Genomic DNA, 17,221 nt, shown 5'->3' with positions numbered 1-17,221 from the left:
CCAGTTAGCGTTCTGGTATCTTTGTGCACATAAACATATCCAAACATGTTATAGCCAGTGTTGGGCAAGTTACTTTGAAATAGTAATTCAATTATAGTTACTAGTTACTTCTTCAAAAAAGTAACTGAGTTAGTAACTGAGTTACAATATTCTAAAAGTAATTAATTACTTGGAAAAGTAACTATTGCGTTACTTTAAAAAAAACAAAGAACGTTTAACCCTCTGGGGTCCAGGGTATAATTGGCCATTTTTAACTACTTCTGATTTTCCCTCCACATTTTACCTTTAAAAACTATTTGCTTTGCCTTGTTTGGTATCATCCTTTTCAGCACAACCTCACGTGCCTGAATTTACAGTTATGTTCTCATTTTGTCATACTGTATAACCAGAATTGATCTAAAATCAGACAAAAACCATAAAATCAGAGTAAAAAAAGTTATATTTTTACTGTAACAACCATAAACATGTTTAATGAATCATATTTCATAACTTCAAATGCAAATATTAATTGTCAATTTTAAAATCATATGCACAAGTTTTGCAAACAACAAAGCTATTTGCAGCCATTTACCTTTTACCCTTTTTTAAAATAACCATTTCAAACTATTTACAGAACAATCAGCTGTTCTTCAATAAGATGTCACACAAATTATTTGTGCCACTCCAAATATTTCTGTCCACTATAAAGGAGAACATCACAGCCTGATACCTGCAGGTCTGACAGCAGCAGGTGTATCACTCCTGTTTCTACCTGGAGACAGCAGTCGCCTCATTGTTCTGACACACAACACAAAACTATCCACAACACTACACACTAACTACACAAGACAACACATTAACTACACACTCCAAACACGCTAAACGTCACAAATCTCTCACATCTCAAAACTCGCCCTCTCTCTCTTGTTCTGCTCTCTCTCTCTCTCTCTCTCCGTCACTCCTAAAACTTTTTTTTGTTTTGGTTTTTTGCTCATAAGCAGAGAGTGCTTGCTAGCGCTAACGTGACGAAACTATTGAGGTAAAAACGCCGCGTATATCTTGTTTATCACGACTCTGGTTTTACGTGGCCTATCAACACAATTTAAAAACTGGTATATGTCACCTTGTTGCTTTGTCTTTAAGTGGTCATGTGATTGGTTTACCACGACTACTTTATTCTTCCTCAGTCAAACAGCAGCACTCATGTGATTGTTTTGCCTCCTTAGCTCCAGATGTTGTGCCAGACAGTGATCGTGATTAGCGTCCGCGGGAGCGCGCTGCTGCTTAAAGCTGTAGCGCCCAGAAGATGCAGTAAGCTGAACACAGCTTCAACCGTCTGTTTGTTGAAAAATAGTAACGTTAGTTTCCTTGTTAGTAAGTGTAACGCCGTTGTAACGATAGGAATAGTAATTAGTTAGATTACTCGTTACCGAAAAAAGTAACGGCGTTAGTAACGCCGTTACTTGTAACGCCGTTATTCCCATCACTGGTTATAGCGTTGTTTAAAGTCTGGACATTTCTAATATAACACAGCATCATAATTTAATTTGAAACAACCCCCACCAAAAAAAATAATTCAGCACTGTATGGATACTCAGAGGACAGAAACCTGGGGACTGGCATTCATGTCACTGTCCAGCGGCAGCCCCAGTCTCCCCAGTAGGACGATGTACTGGATGCTGAGGTTACTGGTTCCACTGTATCTGACAGAACATCCAGAGAGGAGGACACCAGCGTGAGCCACATAACAGGGAACATGCAGAGGTCCGTGGCCTGCATGCAGCTGTTCTTCATGTTGTACATGTGGCTCTTGTGTTTTTGTGGAGCTCTGTAACTCTTACTAGCTCTGTTTCTGGGACTCAGTATTTCTCAGTACTGCGTTTTGACGGACTTTTTGCTGTTCTGAGGTCAGTAGGAAAAAATGGCAGTCATAAAGAATCAAATGATTTTTTGTTGTGCAGCAAGCTGTCTTAAAGTTTTGCCATCAAAAAAGGAGCAGGGCATCAAATTGTTCTGTGACTGCTTTCTGCTCCGAGTACAGAATGGCAGCGAAAGTATTTTAAATTAAGTTAGCTCAGGAAGTAGATAACACACTCGTCTGAAGTGCCACAGCTTCTCGTTCTGCACCACCTTAACCCCGAAGATCAACCCTGCAAGTGATACGGCTGCACAACAAGCCTGTGTAGAAATGTAAGGAAAGTACAGATTTTTGTCTAAACATGGGGAGTAAAAGTAACGTTTTCAGAAAAATAAATACTCCAGTACATGTACCTGACAATTCTACTTAAGTACAGCAACAAAGTATTTGTACTTTGTTATTTCCCACCTCTACTCAGGCGCTGCTTTGGACTGTTCTGTTAACACTGTTGGGTTTGAGTCTGTCTCCCTCTGTCTCCCTGCCCATCTACACTGTCTCTGTCCAATAAAGGCTAAAAATGGCCTTTATTGGACCAAACAAAGGCCAAAACAAACAGTCTGGTAGAGGCTTCTTGTGTTTATGTTTTCTTTTTGTGTTTTTTCCTGTAAGATGCTTCACATTGTTTGAGCCGTCTGTCTTTAAACATCCTGTGCCTCAGGCGATCTTTGTTTTTACAAACACAAACATTAGATCCTGGTTTTGTTTGTTCTTGTTACCTTGGGGACATCATCTATTAGTAAGTTACTCAAATACTTGTTTGTACATCTATAAATCTATAAAGTGAAACAGCTACACGTCTCCATCAGAGCATGCTGCTCCACAGTGGTTCTGTCCAAGTAGTTTCCAAACCAGTTGTTCTCAGTTGCACCCACACAAACTGTCAGGCTCCTTCCTCACATCAACAGACAATTTTGTCACCTCTTAAATCACTTTGCTGTTTCTGTCATTGCACACTGCCCGTGGTAACAAAGGCACTCAAGGCCAACTGTGGAAATTAAAGAAAAAACAATATACAAATGTATTTCCAAACTTCCAATAATATTCCAACTACATGCATTCACACAATAACAAACAAAAACAAGAAGTGTACACACACACATACACGTATGTATGTACTAGATACTGTCTTTTACGTCTCAATGTGTACTCAGTGGTGGCGGACTCTGTGAGCTAAGACTGCTTAATAAAGACGACGGCTGAAAGAACTGTTCACTCATCTGCACATAAAACACATAAAGCTCTGTCCTCCTCTTCTCTTATAAACACAACAACAGCATAATCTAGTCTGTTCATATGCTCAGTGAATGCCAATGACTGCATGCTGCAGTTCTGTTATTCTACGGCCAACGGCGTCCCTGCAGAGGTCCCGCTCCATCACAGTTAACCTGTTAACAGCCACCGCCAACGCTACATCCAGAAAAGGCAAAGAGTAATGGCAGCATTAAACTCGCATTCAATTTTTTACTTACATTTCCCATTCTGTTCACCTATTTCTAGATTCAGTGTTACCCGGATGAACGACTTGATATTTGCGTTTTTCACATCTACAGATCAGACAGATCTCTCTGAACACATCTCTAGCTGCAGTGCGTGAATGGAAAAACAGGCTATTAGTTACTGATGTACCAGGGCTGAATACAAAGAACTGGTATCGCAGTGCTTCCATGTTGTTCTTCCCAAAATCTCCCACTGTTTGCTTGTGAAAAACGATGATCTTCCAGGTAGCCTACCGAGATCATTAAACATTATATGATACTCTATCTTCAAATTGTAAAGCAGCATTAAACATGTGTTCAGAATACTTGCAGAGTTTATTAGAAAGTTAATATAAATCCTGTTGCCAGAATAAATGACCTACATGAAGTCATGAAAGCTTTCCACTCTCTATTTTTCCTCTGGACATTCAGGACCTGGAAAAATGTTGCCATTCTCTGAGTATCAGAGTCACTGAACTTTAAATGGACCCAAACACAAGTATTAAAAACCTCCACCTGGCACATTATTGTATAAGGAGGGAAGATTCAAAAATACTGGCGTCCACCAGTGCTTCCCTCAGCCTTCTAGACAACATGGTATCAATTTGAAAATGCTACATTTCCTTGTTTTCAAGTTATCACATTGACAAGAATTCCAGGAAACGTGACCTGTGACGTTGAAGTCGATGTCGCTGAGATTCAAACTTGATTCGATTCTTAGTAAATACACCATCGGTTTCCATTTGAAGCTCCTATGTTGCCTCATTCTCAAGTTATCGCGTTCACAAACGTAGGTGTCCATGACACCCACCCCCCCGAACATTGTCGAGGTGGTGACAATGACCCATCAGCCTCATATTGCCCATCAACACTCCCTCAACATGAAACTACATTAGGTTTCCCAATCATTGCCATTATTCCACGGTTTATAAAGATCCAAAGATCATGGCTTGAGAGCCTGCAGAGAGCTTGTCCTGGTCTGCAACTCCTTACTTTCCTACTCAGAATTACCCTCCTTACTCAGAATCTCTAAAACAGAAGCAGACAATTTTACTTGCTGGAAAAAATTAAAGAAAAAAATGGTTAAAATAAACATGATATCTTTTCAACTAAAACAATAAAAAATTAGATATTCCAAAGTGCAACTATGATTATGGCCTCATTAAAAAACAGCTACCTTGGCAGTGTGCTGCTGCTGAAGGTCATCATGTTGTCACGGTTGCCTAACGGACTGGACGGAGTTATCACCTCCACTTCAGCACTGGCTCTCTTCAAATTGGTCATAGACGGCTCTCGACAGGAGGCGCTACGCGTTAGCATGGGTCCTGTTTGCTCTGGGACCAAGGGGTGGGAAGAAGTCCTTGTAATAATAGGTTCTGGTTGGCTGGGACCCAGTGTGTGGTGGCCTATCAGAAGACAACAAAGCCAAGGCAAACATTAATAACAGGTTAGAAAGGGAGTCTCTAAGGTGAAGCCACAGAAGTGTCAGTGTGTCATAGCCAGCAGCTCCTCTGTTTCAGAAACACCTCTATGGAAAACAAACACCGGCTCTCAGGGTTTGTGACCACATTAAACACTTTCATATCGAGGTTATGGTCTCATTCGCCAGTTTCAGGTCCTGCTGAAAACAAAATGATGTTCAGTGTGTAAGTTATGATTCCCTTCAGAGCAGGTGAAACCAGTCTATGCTTATTGGTTCTTGACTTTTCATTCACAAATCACAAGCCAATGATTGTGGAGTGTCTCACATTTTCAAAGTTCGATACCACATCTGGTTTAAAAATAGCTAAGATCATGAAAATGTTCATAGCTTCATAAGTGCACATAACCAACCAACAGGTGACATCACAGTGTTTAGGTAAGTATTTCATAGACATCTTGATGCATGCTCAATCATCCAGGTAAGTAAATCTCCAAAAGTTGATTCTGACTGCAGGTTTCAATCTTATAAACAGTACATTTGCATAATGACTGAAACCAGCCCACTGAAGGAACAATGGGCTGGGAGGTCAGTTCCTTAATCATTATTATGCAAATTCTCATGACCATTGATCAACAACCACCGACCAAAACTCACTGATCAACAACCACTGATCAATGTCCATGAGCACCATTCACAGAGAGTTGGGGAATGGCTGCAATCACAGCATTGTAAGATGGTGACAGATGTACCCTTAGGCCCCCTCCTCCATTCAGAGATGGTCTTTCCCTTTTCACGTAAATGGCCTCCTTGACTCCGCCCTCAAACCAGCGTTCCTCCCTGTCCAGGATGTGTACATCCTCATCATTGAAAGAGTGTCCACTGGCCTGTAGGTGTAAATAGACTGCAGAGTCCTGGCCTGACGAGGTAGCTCTTCTGTGTTGTAGCCAGAGGTTGTTTGGTTTCCCCGATGTATAAATCCTGGCAATCCTCCTGCACTTAACAGCGTACACTATGTTACTCTGTTTGTGTCGGGGGACCCGATCCTTGGGGTGGACCAATTTTTGGCGCAGCGTGTTTTGGGGTTCTAACTACCAGAAACCTCGAAGCACAGGCCGAGGGGGCGGTGTGGCAGCAATTTTTCACACCAGCCTATTAATCAACCAAAGACCCAGACATACTTTAATTCATTTGAAAGCCTGATGCTTAGCCTCGTCCACCCCAGCTGTAAAACTCAGAAACCAGTCTTACTTGTTATCATCTATCGTCCACCTGGGCCTTACACAGAGTTTCTCTCTGATTTCTCAGACTTTTTATCTGATTTAGTGCTCAGCTCAGATAAAATAATTATTGTGGGTGATTTTAACATCCATGTAGATGCTAAAAATGACAGCCTCAACATTGCATTTAATCTGTTATTAGACTCAATTGTCTTCTCTCAAAATGTAAAAGAACCCACCCACCACTTTAATCACACTCTAGATCTTGTTTTAACATATGGCATAGAAACTGAACATTTAACAGTGTTTCCTGAAAACCCTCTGCTGTCTGATCATTTCCTGATAACATTTACATTTACAATAATTGATTACACAGCAGTGGAGAGTAGACTTTATCAAAGTAGATGTCTTTCTGAAAGTGCTGTAACTAAGTTTAAGAATATAATCCACCCACTGTTATCATCTTCAATGAACGCTCCTCCAACAGAGGTCGATCATCTTGTTAATAATTTTACCTCCTCCTTAGAAGATCATCATTTAGCCTGGAGAAATAGTTTGCTGCTTTATAAGAAAGCCCTCCGCAAAGCCAGAACATCTTACTATTCGTCACTGATTGAAGAAAATAAGAACAACCCCAGGTTTCTCTTCAGCACTGTAGCCAGGCTGACAAACAGTCAGAGCTCTACTGAGCCAACCATCCCTTTAACGTTAACTAGTAATGACTTCATGAACTTCTTCACAAATAAAATTTTAACCATTAGAGAAAAAATTACCAATAATCATCCCACAGATGTAATATTATCTACAGCTACTTTTAGTACCATTGATGTTAAGTTAGACTCTTTTTCTCCAATTGATCTTTCTGAGTTAACTTCAATAATTACTTCCTCCAAACCATCAACGTGTCTTTTAGACCCCATTCCTACAAAACTGCTCAAAGAAGTCCTGCCATTAATTAATTCTTCAATCTTAAATATGATCAACCTATCTCTAATAATCAGCTATGTACCACAGGCCTTCAAGCTGGCTGTAGTTAAACCTTTACTCAAAAAGCATCTCTAGACCCAGCAGTCTTAGCTAATTATAGGCCAATCTCCAACCTTCCTTTCATATCAAACATCCTTGAAAGAGTAGTTGTCAAACAGCTAACAGATCATCTGCAGAGGAATGGCTTATTTGAAGAGTTTCAGTCAGGTTTCAGAGCTCATCACAGCACAGAAACAGCTTTAGTGAAGGTTACAAATGATCTTCTTATGGCCTCTGACAGTGGACTCATCTCTGTGCTTGTCCTGCTAGACCTCAGTGCAGCGTTCCATACTGTTGACCATAATATCCTATTAGAGCGATTAGCGCGATTAGAACATGCTGTAGGTATTACAGGTACTGCACTGCAGTGGTTTGTATCATATCTATCTAATAGACTCCAATTTGTTCATGTAAATGGAGAGTCCTCTTCACACACTGAGGTTAATTATGGAGTTCCACAGGGTTCAGTGCTAGGACCAATTCTGTTTACATTATACATGCTTCCCTTAGGCAGCATCATTAGAAGACATAGCATACATTTGCACTGCTATGCTGATGACACCCAGCTCTATCTGTCCAAGAAGCCAGGTAACACATACCAATTAGTTAAACTGCATGAATGTCTTAAAGACATAAAGACCTGGATGGCCGCTAACTTTCTGCTTCTTAATTCAGATCAAACTGAGGTTATTGTACTCGGCCCTGAAAATCTTAGAAATATGGTATCTAACCAGATTCTTACTCTGGATGGCATTACCTTGGCCTCCAGTAACACTGTGAGGAACCTTGGAGTCATTTTTGACCAGGACATGTCCTTCAACGCACATATTAAACAAATATGTAAGACTGCTTTCTTCCATTTGTGCAACATCTCTAAAATTAGAAATATCCTGTCTCAGAGTGATGCTGAAAAACTAGTTCATGCATTTATTACTTCCAGGCTGGACTAGTGTAATTCATTATTATCAGGAAGTCCTAAAAACTCCCTGAAAAGCCTTCAGTTAATCCAAAATGCTGCAGCAAGAGTCCTGACAGGGACTAGAAAGAGAGAGCAGATTTCTCCTGTATTGGCTTCCCTTCATTGGCTTCCTGTTAAATCCAGAATTCAAAATCCTGCTCCTCACATACAAGGTCTTAAATAATCAGGCCCCATCTTATCTTAATGACCTTGTAGTACCATATCACCCTATTAGAGCACTTCGCTCTCACACTGCAGGCTTACTTGTTGTTCCTAGAGTATTTAAAAGTAGAATGGGAGGCAGAGCCTTCAGTTTTCAGGCCCCTCTTCTGTGGAACCAGCTTCCAGTTTGGATTCAGGAAACAGACACTATCTCTACTTTCAAGAATAGGCTTCAAACTTTCCTTTTTGCTAAAGCATATAGTTAGGGCTGGACCAGGTGACCCTGAATCCTCCCTTAGTTATGCTGCATAGACGTAGTCTGCTGGGGATTCCCATGATGCACTGAGTTTTTCCTTTCCAGTCACCTTTCTCACTCACTATGTGTTAACAGACCTCTCTGCATTGAATCATATCTGTTATTAATCTCTGTCTCTCTTCCACAGCATGTCTTTATCCTGTCTTCCTTCTCTCACCCCAACCGGTCGCAGCAGATGGCCCCGCCCCTCTCTGAGCCTGGTTCTTCCTGTTAAAATGGAGTTTTTCCTTCCCACTGTCACCAAAGTGCTTGCTCATAGGGGGTCATATGATTGTTGGGTTTTTCTCTGTATCTACTGTACAATATAAAGCGCCTTGAGGCGACTGCTGTTGTGATTTGGCGCTATATAAATAAAATTGAATTGAATTGAATTGAATATGGGAGACCAAGGCTGCTGGGGACTTCCCATGATGCACTGAGTATTTCTTCTTCACTATCTGCTTTTACATAACTCTGCATTTAATCCTTACTTATTATTCATCTCTGGCTCTCTTCCAAAGTGTGTATTTAATCCTGTCTTCCTCCCATATCCCCCAACCAGGCCGCCCCTCCCTGAGCCTGGTTCTGCCGGAGGTTTCTTCCTGTTAAAAGTTTTTCCTGCCCACTTTCTCCAAGTGCTTGCTCAAAAGTGGTAATATAATTGTCTTGTTGTCGGGCCTACCTTACAATATAAAGCGTCCTGAGGCGACTGTTGTTGTGACTTGAACTGAACTGAATTGAAATCATACCACTAAATATGAATTAGTGCAGTCGGTAACTACAGCAGTCCTTTCTGATTAGGAGCTCACTTACATTAGCCAGTCTTCATTATAAATGGCAGCACTCGAGATTCATATTTCAACACATGAATTATTAAAAAAAGATGAATATTTAAATTCAGAGGAGTCAACTGACTACAGTGGTCTTGAGAATACTACTTGACAACAACAGTTGTATCAAGAGACCTTTCAGCTGATCAACTTTATGAATAGTGTGACATTTAAACATCATATTACCCACTTAATAAAATCTGACATTTAAGATTTTGACAAAGAGCAGTATTTTCATGCTCACTGGATATACATAACTCTTTTGCCTATAATTATTAATCACAGCAAAATAACGAAGAAAATTAATCTCAATCAAGCAAAAATGCCAAAGATTTTCAAGTTCTAGCTTCTTGAAAGTCATACTGTGAGCTTTTCCATGAGTTATAAGTATTTTCACACTGAGGATCAGTGTGATCAGGACTTGTTAGGACTGGGCTGAACCCCGAGAGCCCCTCAGATCAAAAACAATTGTTAAGAACATTCTTTCTGGAAACAATGTTACTAATTGACATGTCAGGATGATGTAACCTGTAATTTAAAGTAGCAGGCATAGCTTTACCTTGGTGGCTGTTGCCAATTGCTGACTGGCTGACATTGGGCAAGGAGGAGAGGGGTGGCTCTCTCAGTATGGGGGCAGGTTGTCTACTCCTGGAGCAATCTTCACTAGGCTGGAAATTCCCCACGGCGTACACACCCTGCATCCAAACACACTGACAGTAATGAGAAGCATGTAGCTAACACAGAACCTTTTGAATATTGAACCAACAAGATTTTCAGTCTGTATGTTTTAAATTAAAAAATAGCAACATCAAAAAAAAGATTAAGGTAAAAGTGCTGTTTCTGTAACTAAATCGCTGGAAGATAATGTGTATTTTTACTATTTTGGGGACTGCACTGACATATGAATATTATCACCTGTTACTGACATGTGTCAAATAAATTTTGTAGCAAAACTCTTTAGACTGAGATAGACTGAGGAAAAGATTCTTCTACCTGATGCCATCAGTAGGTTTAAATACCAAGAGCTCTGTGATTATCTCAAGTTCAAAGACACCTTAAGGCCATTACACACCGAACTTGTGAAAAATATTCTTCTGCTTCACTTAATCTTAATGCAGCTGTTCAGACCGACAAATCTGTGGGACGGATTTGCAGCATTTTATTTTTCAAACACTGGTTATGATAAAGGCTGACCAGAGTTTGTTTTTGACTTTCCTCTGTCTCTTTGATAATACGTGGATGGACAGGCATCCAGGGTTTCTCTGACTCATCTGGTGATTGTTTGGCATGTTTATGGGGCAGCTGGTCTATTCCAAGAGCCTTCTGACTAAATCCTCTGACTTCCTTTGTTACCGTCATTCTCTCTCTCCTGCAGAGAAACCTCTGTCAAGGTTGCATGGCTGTTTCTGCCAAGAGCTGCCAGAAGAACAGCGCTGGATTCCTGCCACTTTCACGACTCTCCGACGTGCCAGCGTTCCCCTCTTTGCAGAGATACTTACCTGGATGTCTCAGTGTCACCAGCCTGCCTCAGTTTGCCTACTTACCAGCCTACTAACCTGTTCACCTGCTCAGCCAGCTGTCTGCTGTAAAAAGTGTGACAGGTAGGATTTATTGATTCACTCGATAACTCCACTTGTTAACTTGACAATTTAAAATGTCAAGTTTTCCCTCTCCCCTCCGATCCCTCATGTGCTACCAGCCTATAAGTACTTTCCCGTGTCTTCAAATTGCACTGTAAATAAACTTCATCACTGCATTGTGAGTTTGAGTTGTCTTGAGTTTGTCTGCCCTTTTGGGTCTGCTTGACATAATCGCATATGTGCAGATGAGATTTCCCTGATTGGATTAAACAGATCGAGCTAATTAGACCACTGCATTTGGCAACAACTGCACTAGTAGCCCAAAACACCAATACTGAATTCACAAATAGTAAAATAATACCATTTTAAATCAGACACACTGGACTCTGGTCAGGATCAATTGGCTCTCTCAAATGATTTCTCTTGCTCTTCAGATGTGGTCACAACTCTGCTAACAACAGCTCAAAATCCCCCAAATGTTCACAGAGAAGGTCAAAGCGTATGACTCTTACTCTAGCAAAACACCAAATGTATCAGATCAGTGTGTACATTTTAGACAGCTGACAGCAGAACTATACATAGGTCAAAGCCAGCCAGTTAAAGCCAGTTAAAAGTCTTGTGTAAAATGGGCTTGGTGTAGCCAAACACTTTTAAACTGTGTAGGCACTTCAGTGCACTTATAGGCACCTCCAGACTTTCCCCTTGAAACCATTTATGAACGCTCAGCCACTCCTTCTGATAGGCTAATATGTCCTGACAACAGCTATCAGACTACTGTCTCAGCCAACCTAGGGGGCCAGCAGCACTGAAAACCATGCTTGGCTAGACATTGCGAGTCAAGTCATGTTAACAGTGCAGCCACAAACAGCAGTGACCACCATCTCCTCAGCTGCAGTACTTTGGTAATTAAACTGTCATATCAAAACAAGAAGCTAGTGACTAGGCCATGGATCAAGGATCAAGATGTCATTAACCTGCTGGAGGCAAACAGCTAGAGTGGAAGTAGCATCAGTATGCAGATTTGCCACTCAACTACTACGTGCAAGTAACACGCCCACTCTCATTTCGCCGCCTGAAGCAGTCCTTCCCAGCTTGTGCGGTATAGAGCCTCAGCAGAGATCTAGTTAGATCTAGCCCTGCCCCCCAGTTACAATGGGGGGCAGGGCTTTTAGTTGCTCTGCCCCTCGACTTTGGAATTCCTTTCCCCCCTGACCTCAGAAACATTACTTCATTCCCTCATTTTAAGTCCACCCTCAAAACTCACCTGTTTAAAATTGCTTATGTTTAAACCTCTGCATGCTCTTAACTTTTATCTGTTACTCTTATTATTGTGTATATTTCCAGTTTTTCTGTTTTATATATATATATATCTGTTTTATTTGCTGTACAGTGTCCATGGGTGTTCTGAAAGGCGCTATTTTTAAATAAAATGTATTATTATTATTATTATTATTATTATTATTATTATCTAGACAAGACTGAGGCTTACCAAGCTGAGACTGAGAAGCTAGAGAAGGCAGGCGATTTCATTAGAGTGAGTAAAGGTTAGACCCTCCAGTCTTGATTCATTCTTCATCATATGGTGATTCATAATGAGACAAATCAAGATGTGTTCAGCTGTTCATTGCCATACAAAGGCCAAAACCTGGATGAACTGCTACTGCCAGACCCAACCTCAGTGCATCTCTCCTGGGTTCCTCCTGATGTTCAGGCAGGATTTTGTTGCTATGAGGAATATTGGGAATATCCCACCAGGTGAGATTGCTACCTGAAGACCAGCCACTATTATACAGGGTGGGCCATTTATATGGATACGTAATAACATGGGAATGGTTGGTGGTATTAAAGTCCTGTTTGTGGCACATTAGTATATGTGAGGGGGCAAACTCCTCAAGATGGGTGGTGACCATGGTGGCCATTTAGAAGTCGGCCATCTTGGATACAACTTTTGTTTTTTCAATAGGAAGAGGGCCATGTGACACATCAAACTTATTGGTAATGTCACAAGAAAAACAATGGTGTGCTTGGTTTCAACGTAACTTTATTCTTTCATGAGTTATTTACAAGTTTCTCTTTGTTCACAGCCATTGACATGTCGAAGAGGTTAACACGTGAGGAGCAGATCGAAATTGTGTTGATATCTGGTGAACGCAGTAACCGGGTCATTGCAGCAGATTTCAATGCAAGACACCCTACGAGACCACCCATCTGCCATGCTACAGTCAGCAAACTGCTTGCTAAGTTTCGTGAAACTGGTTCAGTGTTGGATTTGCCAAAATGTGGACGCAAGAAAACTGTCACTAGTGAAGAAACATCAGTGGCTGTCCTAGCTTCATTCAGCAAGAGCCCACAGCGTAGCACTCGCCGCATGTCACTGGAGAGTGGCATTAGTCGAACATCCCTTCGGCGGATATTAGCTACTCACAAATGGCACCCTTACAAACTCCAGCTGCTGCAGCATCTCAACGAGGATGACCCAGATCGGCGCACAGAATTTGCAGAATGGGCAAAACAAAAATTGGAACAGGACCCTCAGTTCACGCAGAAGATTTTGTTCAGTGATGAGGCAAACTTTTATGTGAATGGTGAAGTTAACAAACAAAACCACCGCTATTGGTCTGACACTAACCCACATTGGATGGATCCCTCCAAGACTGTTGGAACAACAAAAGTGATGGTTTGGTGTGGTATATGGGGTACAACGATAGTGGGTCCATTCTTCATCAATGGAAACCTCAAGGCCACTGGATATTTGAAATTGCTACATGATGATGTGTTTCCCTCTTTGTGCACTGAAGCTGGCACGTTCCCTGAGTTTTTCCAGCAAGATGGTGCACCACCACATTATGGGTGCCAGGTCCGAGCATTCCTAGATGAACAGGTTCCTGGAAAGTGGATTGGTCGTCGTGGGCCAGTTGAATGGCCCCCAAGGTCTCCCGATCTGACCCCCTTAGACTTTTATCTTTGGGGTCATCTGAAGGCAATTGTCTATGGTGTGAAGATACGAGATGTGCAGCACCTGAAACTATGGATACTGGATGCCTGTGCTAGCATTTCTCCTGCGGTGTTGCTATCAGTGTGTGAAGAGTGGGAGAAGAGGGTTGCATTGACAATCCAACACAATGGGCAGCACACTGAACACATTTTATAAGTGGTCAGAAACTTGTAAATAACTCATGAAAGAATAAAGTTACGTTGAAACCAAGCACACCATTGTTTTTCTTGTGACATTACCAATAAGTTTGATGTGTCACATGGCCCTCTTCCTATTGAAAAAACAAAAGTTGTATCCAAGATGGCCGACTTCTAAATGGCCACCATGGTCACCACCCATCTTGAGGAGTTTGCCCCCTCACATATACTAATGTGCCACAAACAGGACTTTAATATCACCAACCATTCCCATTTTATTACGGTGTAGCCATATAAATGGCCCACCCTGTACTTTCTCTGGTGTGATATGAGAAGAATTCCTAACCTATGGTGTACGAGTGGGTGTTTGTCATTAAGTGTTCCCCATGTTATGCCACAGATGCTCTTCGGAGGAATGGGCTAGGAATGAGCCATCAGGGAGATGATGATTGTGAGTCCTTCAAGAAGTACTTTGAATGTGAATATAGAGGCCAATGACGTCATCAACAAAATTATGGAACTATTAATGGAGGGAGACTCGGAGCTATGTCAGCAGGACCTCAACGATTGGTTGACATAATCAAAGACGTCAACTTGAAAAATTGGCCAATGCGGAATTTTGATGTGTCATACTCTAAAACCACATAAATATGTTTTGCATTTTCATGTGTTTGCATTTCTGCAATACACTACTGGAAGATATGGGGGTCTTATGTTCTTAGTCATCCAGGTGATGGTGGTCTTAAGAGCTTTAAAAAAGGGTAAATGGACTTCTTTACATTTGTGAAGATGTTTCACCTCTCATCCAAAAGACTTCTTCAGTTCACAAAGGAGCCCTCTCAGGTGAGGCTTTTTGGAGGCTCCTTTTATCAAGCTGTTAAGACTGCTGACAGTCTTTGGTTCCATGGCCAATCTGTAGCTGCCACCGAGCCATTGGACGGTTTACTCTATTATACATACTATTATACACATTATACAATGAAGGCATCACGGACGAGCAAAGAAGGTCCACGTCCTGGCTAGTTGCAGCAGTAACTACCCCTTTATATACCCTACCTGATGCTCAGCAGATTAGCACCTTCAATGAACTAGTGAAGGCAACCACGTGGCACCTTCATGGGGTGGCTTAAACACTAAAGAGACCTTGATAGTGGACGAATTCTGGGAATCAGAGGTCAGCATCTTGCAGTCTGCTCAATGAGACAGCTTTCCTGAAGAAATTGAGTGCAGGTGGGAGAACAGGTGGGAATCGGGTCCCTTAATCAAACTGCTTGATGACCTTGGACCAACAATATGATGAATCACTTCAGCTGATACGGGTGGGTGGTTGCCTATGGCACTGTCAAAGTCTGGAGGATGATGTGATTTCCCCTGCAGTCCTTGACTTGAGATGTGGTGGCAAAGCTGTTAATCAGACACGTAGACTTTAACGTGAAACACCCTGGTGCAGAGGGCCTCTTTGCTGAACTGAGGACAAAGCTTTGGATCCTTTGTGGCTGTGAGGCTGCTAGAAGAGAACAGCACTCATGTTCTGTTTGCCAAAGATGGAGAGCCCAACCAGTCAGCCCCAAGACCCTGTTTCCTGCTCGGCTCAGACTTCATAAACCAGCCTTTATATCTCAACAGAAATGTATTGTTTTGGACCACTGCAGGTTAAAGTTGGCCGTTGGCATGAAAAACATTGAGGTCTGATTTTCAAATTTAGGAGGTGGTGACAGGAAGTTACAAGAAACTTTCAAAGCCCTCAATCCTTCCCCACAGACTTAGCTGTCGGAGCAGCAAATACAATTCCACTGCAACCCACCAGAGCTCCTGAATTTGGAGGCCCCTTGGAGAGCAAAATCAGTACTTTGAGCACTGCCCTGACTGCAACCCTGGGCTCAGAAGTCATCAGCCAAGAAGTGTTAATATTCCTGGTTGAGATTGAGAGCATTCCTAACATTAGGCTGATTTGACAGACCCAGATCCAGTCACGCCCAGTTTGTGGCTGATGGGGCAGTCTGCACCTTCAGTACCGTAGGCAGTATATCATGATTCAGGGTGGTTTACACATAAACACTGAAGGGCCTGTCAAGTGCTGTCTGACTGCTTCTGGACAGGGTTTCTGCACCACTATCTGGCGGCCCTGCAAACTTGGTTTAAGTGGCAGTGAGATACAGCCTCTCTTCAACTGGATAATGTCATAATTGTCGATCCCCAATTAACCAGAGCTTCATGGCCTGATGGAAAGATTAGCAAGGTGTTTCCTGAAGCCTTTTTCACACTGCAGTGGTTGAAGTGGGGGACTGTACCTATGTTGGACAAGTGTCTTGGTACTGTAGCAGGTTTTTTGGCAGCTGCTCTGAAGATGTAGCAGGACATGCTATTTGCAGGCCAGGCCACAATAGACAGCGGCAGACTGCACCCAATGCAATTCAATCAGTTATAAGCAATAAAGCAACATGCTGCCAGTCTATCCTGTTTTGTGTTTGATCAGATTCCCAGTTGATCTACTCACTGTGTCCATGTATTATATCATTAACCCTGGTTTTTCCATAAAAACAATACTCGCTCTTGCTCCACACTGGCCAACTGACCGCCAGTGGTCACAGACATGGTTCTTGTCTTTGAAGCAACCATTTCAAAGGCAATGATTTTGCAGGTTCACTGTGCATGGCTGTAATCATTTTGGCCATGCCACAGTCTCCACCCACTGTTTTCCCTAGTGAGAGAATAGCAGATTAAAAAAAGCTAAAGATGCTGGTTGTGGACATGTGAACAGTAGAAGTTCACAACTGTTTCAGAAGCTGTCCTTTCCACATATATGGTACAGGAAGAACTTGTATGGGAGGGGGTTTCACAATAAAAGCTACCAGGTTGTGTTTTTGGCACTTGTGTCCACTTGATCAGTTATTTCTACTCATCCCATTAATTGTTGAAGTATGTAGCTATGCAATGCATTCTGGAAACTTCTCTGTCCCTGTGCTTCTGTTACTGTTTTATAATTTGGTGGTGTGAATGATTTATACCTGTAACTGCCACAGGAGTCTGCTGACAAGAGAAAAAAATAAATAAAAACTGCCAGTCTGGATGATGGCAGGTCTACTTTTATTTAAGAGCAGAATATGAATTTGCTTTATAATCAGTGCCAATTTCCTTTCTCAGTACATCACATATCTCTCCACACCAATCTCTTATCACAGCAACCAAAGAGCGCAGCCAACACTGTGACAGACAGCTTTACATG

The 17,221-nt window shown here is 41.8% G+C and overlaps 1 protein-coding gene across 1 annotated transcript in view; it reads right to left on the bottom strand.

Annotated features, from left to right (window-relative positions):
* The window catches only part of LOC134616694 (phospholipid phosphatase-related protein type 4-like), a 59,299-nt gene that overhangs the window by 6,715 nt on the left and 35,363 nt on the right, over positions 1–17,221 (bottom strand). The window contains exons 7-8 of the mRNA XM_063461645.2: positions 9,843–9,978; positions 4,550–4,778 (exon numbers count right to left, since the gene is read on the bottom strand). Of these exons, the coding sequence (XP_063317715.1) occupies positions 4,550–4,778; positions 9,843–9,978 (365 nt within the window). The remainder of the gene's footprint in view (positions 1–4,549; positions 4,779–9,842; positions 9,979–17,221) is intronic.

This window comes from Pelmatolapia mariae, linkage group LG18 (assembly GCF_036321145.2).
Source record: "Pelmatolapia mariae isolate MD_Pm_ZW linkage group LG18, Pm_UMD_F_2, whole genome shotgun sequence".
Lineage (NCBI taxonomy): Eukaryota > Metazoa > Chordata > Actinopteri > Cichliformes > Cichlidae > Pelmatolapia > Pelmatolapia mariae.
This window is presented reverse-complemented; position numbering and strand designations above follow the sequence as displayed.